Here is an 11,236-nt window from a genome sequence, read left to right on the forward strand (position 1 = left end):
CAAAAAATAGTTTATTTTTTATTAAAAAAACAGGAGTTGAAAAAAAATCTCACGTTGAAAGGGGGCCTAAGTCTTTTTGGCTTTTCTATATACTCCCCACATGTCTTCGATTTTATGCCATATTAACTTTTATTGAATATTTGGATCTAAATAATCTTAAACAGAAACAATTTTAACTAGAAAGTTTTAAATGTTGTTGATCGCAACAAATTTAGTATAGAACGTGTCTCCATCCGAAACCATTTGAAATTTAAAAAAATTAGATTTCATAATCAGATAACTTAAAACAAAAATTAGACCTCTAAACAATCTCAAATAAAAATTGTCAACTACAAAATTATAAATCACGCTGAGATCTACAACTTTAGTATAAATCATGTTAACATCAAAGATTATTTGAAAAATACAACAACAACAACAACAACAACAACAAAGCCTTTAAGTCCCAAACAAAGTTGGGGTAGGCTAGAGTTGAAACCCAACAGAAGCAATCAAAACAACCCTAGATAAAAATATTGTCAACTATAAAGTTGTAGAACATATTGAGAGCTATAATCCTAGTATAGACCATGTCAACATCAACAGTCGTTTGAAAAATTGAAAGAAAATGAATTTCAAAATCCAAGAATTTAAAACGAATATTTATGCCCCTAAACAACCGCTCATAAAAATATTATGTCAGCTATAAAGATGTAGAATATATCGAAAGGTACAACTTTGGTGTAGATCACAAGAACATAGGTCTTTAAAAAAACAAAAAAACTCAACTACAAAGTTAAAGATCTTACTAGGAATTACACCTTTGATATAGACCATATTAACACAAGAGGTCTTCGAAAAAATAATAAAAGTTTAAAATTTAAAATCTAGTAACTTAAAACAAATATTTGAGCCTCTAAAATACCTCAAATGAAAGGTTATCAATTATAAAGTTTTAGATCATGTCAAGCTCTACAATTTTGTTATAAAGTTTGTATTCCTACGGCTTTGAAAAAGTTATGTTTTTTTACATAAGAGAGAGACACCACCAAGTGAACAAAACCATCTAATAAATCACTTATAAATGGTTTAAGGGTTGTCCAGCTTTAAAAGTAAAGATGTATATGTTATCGAGTATTAAAGTTCAAGGAGGTCCTTGAAAATCAACAACTAATTCCAGAAGGGGAATCGGAGTCTAGTCAAACCAGGAGACGTCAAGGATCGTCAAAGGTCAACTTCTAATGAAATCATGCTGCATACATTGTGCATTCTTATCTTGTACAGGCATACACATTTCCACCTCAGGCCTTGTTCAGTTAATCTTCAAAGTACATGTCTCAGGAAAGCAGTAGGGATAACTTCAGAAAAGAAAATATTCATTTTGTCATTAGCAATAGCTATCCATAGTACATGCCTCGCTCGTCAGATGGCATGCCAACTTTGCCTACGCTACGATCCTACTAGCAGTGCTGTTATATATACATGCAAACTAAGACTGCCTTAGAAGGGCCATTCACAGAGATCTATCTGAATACCTCACGGTTGCACAGGTCAATCTCCAAGAATGCACAATGGCTGCCTCATGCTGAGCTCCACCTTCAGCCGTGGATACAATGCTAGGTCGTTGCTTGCCACCAGAACTTTCTGCGTTGATAACCCAAAGAATGTTACAAGACAGTCGGCTCAATATAAATGGAAACACTTTATGAAATATCTTTTAGAAAATTCAAGGGAAGAACTTACCAGAGCGGCAAGATGGGCCTCTTGTAAAATACCGCCATCGATCTCCAATCTAGCTATTGGAAATTCCGGAAGATGACCAGATTGCTTTTTGCCTAGTAGATTGCCAGGGCCACGGAGCAGCAGGTCTGCGTTAGCCAGGTAAAACCCATCAGAAGATTTTTCGAGCACCTTCAACCTTGGCAGTGTGCTCGAAGTGGAAGCCAGGAATATGCATCTGGATTTCCTTTCACCGCGGCCTACTCTCCCTCGCAGCTGATGCAGTTGAGCGATTCCAAACCTCTCGGCATTCATGACAATCATCATGGAAGCATCAGGAACATCGACCCCGATCTCAATCACCTGTGTCGAGAGGAGAATGCGTGTTTCTCCGCTTCTAAAACTGGTAAGAGTTTCTTCCTTCTCATTGCTCCTCATGCGGCCGTGCAATAGCCCACAGGGATAGCCTTCGAATTTTTTCTTTATGGAATCAAATTCAGCCGTTGCAGCACGGAGTTGTGGCAACTGCTCGGACTCATCTATGATAGGATACACAAGGTAGACCTTGCCCGCATCTATCAGTTCATCCCTCATCATCTGCGGATCATCATAAGATTGAAACAGAAGACATAAGAAAAGCGGAGCTCACTGCATCTACATACACACAGAAGAAACAAAAAGATTTAGGTCCAACAAAAGAAACAAAAGGCAAAATCATGTCATCACCTGGAAGACAGTTTCAAACCCAACATCATTTCCTTCAAGAGCAAGCGTTTCAATAGGTTGCCTTCCAGGAGGCAAGTCCGTAATCTACAAGGAACATGATGTCAGATATGAAAAACTATAATACCTGTGAATATGAAATTTAAAGATGCAGTAAACCAACGTTTGCATAAACTCCTAAATCTGATTTGTTAAATTTTGAAGTAGCAGGTCCCTAGCATCAGGCAGAATGTGCTACTGATTGTTTAATAATAAATTTGTATTAGTCTAGAATTAGTCTAGCTTTATGTTTATTTTGGACGTGGTACCTATGTACTCCCTATACGTTACATGGAAAACCAACGTATCTGCAGCAGCATACCTGAGTAAGAGACATATCACCATATAAAGCAAGTGCCAATGTTCTTGGAATTGGGGTAGCTGACATTGCAAGAACATGGGGAGCCATAAATGTTTCAGAATCAGAAGTCTCATCTGAACTTGTATTTTCATCACTCAACTTTGAGGAAGAAGTATATAGCTGTAACAAAATGTGAAATTTTAGCTTAGTAAACAAAACTTAATAAATGCAAGAACATGGGGAGCCATAAATGTTGTCGGCTTTAAAACGCAAACAGAAAGGCATCAATCAACTCGTAGCTAATCACCAGTAGGAGTTTGCTATTGACAAATTATGGTAGTAATAAATGCATGTCCACAAGGTGCAGAGATCAGAACATGTACTCATCAAATTAGGTATAGAAAGACAATACGAGAATCCTGGTAATCATATTCCTTAACCAAGAAACTTAAACCTAAGCCCACCACCAAGAATTACAGTTTCTGTGCCAGTACTAGAACAAAATAGCATACAGGAAGAAAATGCATAGTTAACATTCAATGTGAACAACATATGCTCAGCAATACCTTACTATTAAACCTGCCTCTCTGTACAACTCCAAAGCGCTGCTGTTCATCTATAACAGAGATACGTAAAGATGAAAAATCAGTTTTATCAGCTATTAAGCTGTGTGTTCCAATGACCATGGCTATCTCTCCAGTTTTCAGACCCTGTGATAGAATACAAATAAAGCAAAGATATTAATATATGCATATGGAACTTGAGAGTGAGTGAAAGAACTAGGGAGAACAGCTTGCATTTCGAATTATCCTTGACTCCCTTGTGGAAGTTGAACCAGTTAGCAAGGCAATATTTGGTTTCTCATCTCCATCAAACTTCTCTAGCAATGAAGTTAGGTGTTCATAATGCTGGACAGCAAGCACCTCTGTTGGAACCATGAAAGCGGCCTAGAAAGGAATGTAAAAGGTGAATATATTAAACTGAAGAAAGTGCCACAGGGACAATAATAGTTTGTTTTCTCGTATCTTCTGTTTGCGTGAACAACTTATTATAACTCAGCAAGCTGGATTGCACTGACTTCTTTGGTATAAAGTAAACAAGGCAACAATATTAATGCGGAGTAGTATGATACCTGAAACCCTGAATTAACAACCTCCATACATGCCAGGAAAGCAACAATGGTCTTTCCACAGCCAACATCCCCCTGTCACCAACAAATAGAAAACATTTGTAAGCTTATAACAATATTCGTAATTACATAATTTCATATAAGCCACAATAAATATGAGTAACACATTTGCAGATAGCGTATGCCAAATTAAAATAGATCGCAAACTGGCAGACTACAATGATTTTTTCTAGTAACAATCAAAACAGACGCAAACATTTTGTTATGCTTCCCCAATCTTTATTATAAAGAAAAAAACACAACATGGTACCACCTCACTAAAGTTGTCTTTCTTGCCAGCATTTTAGATTCCTTTATTCCTCAACCACAATAAAGTTGTGCACCTGTGTTTCTGGCAAACTACAATGGGGTTACTGAGTAACAATCCAAACAGATGCAGGCATTTTGTAATGTTTCCCCAAACTTTCTTAAGAAAAAAACGGAAAATGGTACCACCACACTAAAGGTGTATTTCCTGGTAGTTTCTAAATTCATTTGTTCCTCAACCACCTATTGTGTAGAAGAACTGCATTCTGTAAAATGTAGGTAAATGAGGTAGCAGCAACTTAAGTCTTTAGGAAAGGTAGCCAAGTCTCTCATTGAATTACCATAGCATCAACTAATAGAGAACAAACTTTAACTCCTAGAACTAGAAGACCAAATAAAAAATGGAGGAGATAACAGATTTGAATTTTCAACAGAAAGATATAGTATTATCATACTTACTGTTTTAAGAATCATAAGATAAGGTGGGATGCATATTAGAAAGTACCTCAAACAACTCCAAAGAAATCCTTTAAAACAAATATGACTGAAACAAGAAATGTACAACAAATTGCAAGTGATATGATGACAATTAATTAGAGTCCACTAGAACATCTACACTGATGAACCAAGTCTAGAAACAAGAATGAAATACTGAAATGTTTGGATAACAAACTAAGAAAGGTGCAAATAATAGTTACCTGCAAGAGTCTGTTCATGGGAACTGGTCTCCTGAGATCCCATATAATCTCTTTAACAGCATTCATTTGACTTTGAGTAAGCGAATAAGGAAGAGCACTCAACAATTTCTTTGTAAGAGGAGACCAATCGTCTACACCAACAGTATTTAGCTCATGATTTTTACACTTGTATAACAATTCCTCTTTCTCAACCCGCGTACCAACTGCTTCAAGCATTTGAAATAGTCTTCCCAACTGAAATAACAACCAATGTTGTTGCAAGTGGCACATGTTCAAGGTTATCAAGTGGTCTGAGTAATCATGATTAGTTGCGGTTAGTCGGGCTTATCGGTGCCACCAAGCCATGGTGACTAGGGTCGATTAGAAGATTTGAAAACATTGCACATGTTTATTTGAACCGTTAACTAACCAAGGTATGATTGAGAATGAGAACAGTTATTATGAGCTCAAAGAAATGTGAACGTGGCAATATCCATTATTTATCAAGTCAACATAGCATGCCAAGCAAGTTGCAGACTAACAAGCCACAAAGAGCATACCCAGTGCGAGAGCTCCCGCTCTGTGCGGGGTCTGGGGAAGCGTGTTAGTGGCAAGCCTTACCCTCACCATTGCAATGCGAGGAGACCGCGACTCGAACCCGGGACCTTCCGGTCACAGGTGTTAGTAGCAAGCCTTACCCACAGCCTTACCGCTTGCACCAGGCCCGCCCTTCATACTAACAAGCCACATAATACAGCTGAAATTTCTAACATATACAATGAGCTCTTGCACAGATGTCAACAAGCAAACGGGCTGAAACTGAAACTGAAAACAACAATGATACCTGGAGGTAAAAGAAATCATCAAATATATGCCTTCTTCGAGCTAAATCAGCTTCAGATCGATCCTTAGGTTTATGAATTCCCATATAAGCCTAAAATTAACCAAAAATGTTATTGAATACATTATTTAGAAAATCAGAAACATACCAAGACATCCTCCCACGAGTCAGAAAAAATGCAATGCCTTTTAACTGCCCTAAAACAGGTGTCATTTTGGGCATTTACACAGTCCACAGGAAATAACTTAGGATCAACCTCTTTCGCAGTATAACTCCCTTCATCCATCAATGTACGAAAAAATTTGATTTGAAAGTTCAAACTGTGCGAGTTTTGACCAACAGTTAGTCAAATTTATATAAATTTTTAGTGTACATATTAGCAATTGAAATTATAATGCGAAAGTTACTAAGTTCAAACATCTACATTTTTAAAGACTTCCTAAAGAACACACCTTATATTGATGGACAGGGCAAGTAATAATAAAACTTTTCTGAACACACCTCGTGTTTTTTCATGTCCAATTAATAAATTCACAAAATAAATGTTTGCCAGATAAAAATAGTTAAACTGCAGGAATTCTGGCAACAGTTTATTTATACAGCTGTATCAGTTATTGCATGGAATTCAGCAGGTAATTCTTATACGGCAATTTACTTCAGCGGCGGTAAAACCCTTCAGCCGCAAGCAAACAGGGTAGGCTTTAGATGAAACACAACAAGAGAAAACAAAATTTTACTAAATGATAAAAAAAACTAGAGATTAAAAAAAGGGAACACACCATGTACTAATTAAATAGCGTTGCTGAACATACCTAGTATGGTCATTCAGTTAAAGAGATCAGCACACAGAGTAGTTCACAGAGAAATCCAAAGGTAATGCAGAGCAAACATTCGTATCTATGTTTGTACTACATATAGTTCAATAAAGAAAGGTTCCTACTATCGTTCATGCAAGAAGAATAATTATAAAGTGAAATATATTTCAAGGTACTGCTTACATCAAAGAGATTAAGCAAGTTGAATTCAACGAGAACATCAGGAGGCATAGGATCAACATCCGGGTTCAGTATCTTCAAGGCCCTGTGCACAAATTGCAATGTCTTTCATAACTTGAATGGAACATAATAACGTGTATGTGAATGCAATACAAATAAGGTAAGAGGCTAACGGTCTGCAGTCATCCCTGAAAATGCGGACCTAGTGTAAGTTATTCACACAGCATATGATGGGCATTTTATCCTAAACTTGGGCAAAAGTTGAGGGGGTAAACTGCATTTGTTACTTGGAAATTTAATTAGGAACTAATTTTATCGAGGACACGACCATCATTCTAACAAACCACCTCAGCTTTTCCCTTTTTTCATTTCATCCGAATTGAACTTTTAGATTAGGCATATTTGCAGATGTAGAACCAACGGTTTCATGGTTTACTTGATGTAGTCTTAAAGTAACTAGACAAAAGACAGACGTGAGACATCATGCACCAACCTAGAGATAGAAAGGCCCAGCAGACTAGGTTTTAATCCCGCTTTTGATGGGTATATAGGGTGTGGTTTCCTGTCGAGCATAGTGCTTTGTTCCCCTTCTCCTTCAAGAGCGTCAATTGTGTGCTCCTTCAACTCATAATGGCCATTAGCAAGTGCCTTTTTAATCTGCACAGGCAGAATCAGTAGGTTATTCATCTACATATGCTGTTATTAAGCAGTTAATTCCTTAATCCCCAAGAGTTCAAAAAAGTTCTTTAAAAGAGACAACATTTGCACAATAAAGCTACATTATGGCTATTGTTAAAGGTGCACTTGGATAAACACAAAGTGAGTTTTTATGGTTACAAATCAGTTTGCACTGTAGCATTACCGAACAAATATCAGAAAGAAAGAAAGAAAGAACAAAAAGGCCTGCAGGCATGCTTCATAATTAAGGAGAACTGCCGGAAAGGGTCAACAAGTAGTATGTGACAGAAAACAATATTTTAGTACACCAACCTTACCACTAACATAAACAAGATCCCCCTCCTTGTGCTTTGCTGACATACAGTTAAGAAAATATTGGGAAGAGAAACGTGTGCCACTGAAAAATTTCTTGAGGTGCAAATGAATTCTCTTCTGCTCTGCTCCGGAGTGACTACCCTCAACTGAAGAGCTCAATTCAGACTCGACTATGGAACAACCAACAACCACCTCAAGAAAACCTAAAGTGGACTTAACCTTGATTCCCCTGAGAACACAGTCACAAATGAAGTATTTACAAGAAAGCATAGTGAAATATCAACAATGGTGTACTGCTTTGTCTAGAAAATCATGGCCACAATAGAGATCTTGCAAAAAATATGATTAGTGTACAGTAACTGTGTTAAGAATTTTACAGGGAACATGGAATTTCAGAATATTCAACAATAATGAAGTGATGATTTCCGATTTGCCTTGCATACTTTGAAAGCAATTGGGATCTTCCATTAGCTTTCCATATTTTCTTCAGTAATCAGCAAAATTTACAAATTATTTCTTCTTCAAAAGAGTATCTATTATCTTATTCTTATTTGTTTGATCCACACACATACACAAACATGAATTTCCTTGCTGAACAAAACAAATCCTTTACAAATCATCATTTTAACCCCTTTTATGAAAGAGTTAAATGCATTAGCGGCCCCTGAACTTGTCAAGGGGTGCCGCTTAGGTCCACAAACTTTGAAAATGCATTTCTGGGTCCCTAAACTTGTTAAGTGATGCAGTGCACGTCCTAAACTTGTAAAATGGTGCACTGCAGGTCCATTTCTGGACCATACCAACCACTGCAATACACCACTTAATAAGATTAGAGACCTTAATACGTTTTCAAAGTTCGTGGACCTAAATAGCACCCCTTGACAAGTTCAGGGGCCATTCATGCATTTAACTCTATAAGAAATGTGCTAGAGCATAAATTACTTCCTTCTCAAGGCAGTAAAATGAGCTAAATATTGTTGAGGAAATATTGCTTGAATTAAGTGGTGATGAAAGAATCATGACCAACTTCAGTGAGTTTGAAGTTCAGAAGTTGGCAGCAAGACTAAACAGATATCTAACATTCTTGACGAAGCCATACCCAAATAATCCTAGACGAAACAGTACCATGCAATTTAAGCTACTACACAATTATATCAAAAGACTCCAAGCATATTTCATAAAAGCTCCTTCCTTGCTCCATAACAATCCAATTCAACTGATGGACTAAACGGCCCACTCATTTTCTCTTAAATTTCTGCACCTTCTGCATGCATTGTATGGCTCTAAATCTCTAATGGATAATATTTAATTACCTGGAAGATATAACAGTACCAAATAACATAATGTACTGCCCATCTTCTATGGGACCTTGAGGGTTTTGCAGATCTGCATAAGTCCGAGGAAAATGCTGCAATAATTTGCGGACCTATAAAAGAAGGCGAGGTGTGAGGTTTTTTTTTTTTGATTTTACAAAATCAAAAAGACAATACGAAAGAAGTCACTTGACAGCTGATACCGTATGGAAACCAGCATCCTCTAGCTGGCGATATTGCCTACTAGTTGTTCCAGGCAAGCACCTGATACTTTTATCCAGTATACTGTTGTCAGAGGTTATAGCATCTGACAATGACTCGGGACAAGACTTCTTATCAACTGCTGGTTCCTGAGAAATATGCTGTGTCATGAGAGAAATATCTTCACTGATTGAAAGATCGTCTGCAGTTGTGGGTGTTTGACTCAATGGATGACAGTCATTATGAAATTCATAAGCTGTCTCCAAATTTCGACCTGAACCTCGGATGAAATTTGTGAGGTTTTCAGAAAGCACAGTTTCTTTAAACTTCATGTTAGTAGAATCCTCATACAGTTCAACAGGTGATGCATCACCAATTTTTATGCATGGAAACTTTGCAGCAATTTCTGGGAAATCAATTTCTTTGAAGGCACTAATCAACTCTGCAGTAGATTCCCCGGGGGCTATTTGTTGCTCGACTAAATCTTGTGGATTGCTATAACCCATCAAAACAGACACCTGCAGTAGTACATATTTCAGAGTAAGCTTAGTTTTTGCAGAAGGAAAAGATGAAGAGTAAATAGTTTCTTGAGCAGTACTTTTATGAATTTATGCTTCATCATGAATGAGAGTTGGGCAAATCTTAAAGCAATAATGGGGTTAGAGCTGGAACTGGCCCTTGGAGTGTGCTTTAAAATTTTTGCAACTCTTACGGGTTGAAATATGTCGGAACCTCAGGTGAAAAGCAGAAACAAACAGAAAAATGCACAATCTGTAAAATCAACATAATTAAGTAACGTAATCCCTTTAGACCTAAAACTAAACTACAACGGAAATAACAAAACATACACAAATGGCAAACAAATAAGTTGTTGCCGCTCTGTTCTTAGTAGCTAACATCTCTTGAGCATTTCAAGGATCAAACGGTAGCTAGTATATTAGGACTGCGATGTGGGACAGATGAGTAGACAGACTCAAAGCCACCAATGATGCATGGCAAAATGAAGGCTAAAATTAACAGATGACAGCAATAAAGTGCGATCAAACCACTTACTTTTTTAAGGAGCTTTGATCTCTCCGACGCTCCATCCACATCCAACAGCTTCCGGACAGATGTATGATACTCATGCGAACACCACTGGAAGAGTCTAGAACCGAGAGCATTCCTAAATCTGAAGTACAAGAGATTCTGTAAACATCCTCATCACTAGTCTCTACTCATAAATATAAATTTCAATACAGCTTCGCGGATAAGGTACTGAAAAAATCCTAAAATCTGAACAAAAGTACAAAACAATACCTCATTTTGGAAACGATCCTTCTAGAGCGCCCCCTCCGAAACTCCAAAGAGATTACCCTTACTACGGGGGCGGAACCAGTGAAGGACATGGGTGTACTGTGTACACATGTACACCCGATAATGGTATAATTTCTGAAAGTTCGAAGTTAGTAGGCATCAAACAGTGATAGCTTAACTTAGGGTTTGGGTGCTCGGTTTCGCACAGCATGAAGGGAAGAGAAGAGGTGGGAATACCTGGTGGGTGTCGTCGCCGGCGAAGGGACCGACGAAGACCTCGGCACCTGGCGTAGGGAGGCGGCTGTAGGCTGTAGCCTCGTCGTCGCAGTCTCGCAGAGATAGAGAGAGGTGGCCAGGTGGGGAGACAGAGCGCACGCGGGCCGCGGGGTGAAGGCGGCTGCGGCCTGCGGCGGACGGCACCCCAGACTGGCTTCTTAGGCCCAGGTTGTTGGGCCGGGTTTTTTTTACAAAAAATCTTATTTCTTTCTTTCCTTTTTTAACTCTTTTTATTTTATTTATTCCAATATTCCCTCCCTGATTTTCGTATTTATCCACTCCATGGGACACTGCTAATGGCTAATGTAGCATTGATCTCAGACAAATAAAACAATAATAAAATTTATTAGGACACTGCAATTAACACTATTGCGTAAAAATTAACCGAGGCGGACCCGATTAACCGAGGCGGACAAGCCGTCCGCCTCCGCCAAAAGGTCACGGTTAA

General features: G+C 38.0%; 1 protein-coding gene across 1 annotated transcript; it reads right to left on the reverse strand.

Annotated features, from left to right (window-relative positions):
• Positions 1 to 1,198: 1,198 nt before the first annotated feature.
• LOC136477980 (ATP-dependent DNA helicase homolog RECG, chloroplastic) lies at positions 1,199 to 10,902 on the reverse strand. The gene is made up of 17 exons (XM_066476288.1): positions 10,750 to 10,902; positions 10,516 to 10,647; positions 10,270 to 10,387; positions 9,219 to 9,734; positions 9,016 to 9,128; positions 7,700 to 7,931; positions 7,203 to 7,366; positions 6,713 to 6,794; positions 5,718 to 5,807; positions 4,895 to 5,128; positions 3,894 to 3,965; positions 3,559 to 3,708; positions 3,328 to 3,471; positions 2,783 to 2,941; positions 2,425 to 2,508; positions 1,723 to 2,295; positions 1,199 to 1,623 (listed from the first exon to the last, which is right to left on the reverse strand). Exons 2-17 carry the CDS (start codon positions 10,602 to 10,604, stop codon positions 1,531 to 1,533), a joined length of 2,913 nt encoding a protein of 970 aa, XP_066332385.1. The 5' UTR covers positions 10,605 to 10,647; positions 10,750 to 10,902; the 3' UTR covers positions 1,199 to 1,530.
• Between the last annotated feature and the right edge of the window lie 334 nt (positions 10,903 to 11,236).

Source organism: Miscanthus floridulus, chromosome 8 (assembly GCF_019320115.1).
Source record: "Miscanthus floridulus cultivar M001 chromosome 8, ASM1932011v1, whole genome shotgun sequence".
In the NCBI taxonomy this organism is placed as follows: Eukaryota; Viridiplantae; Streptophyta; class Magnoliopsida; order Poales; family Poaceae; genus Miscanthus; species Miscanthus floridulus.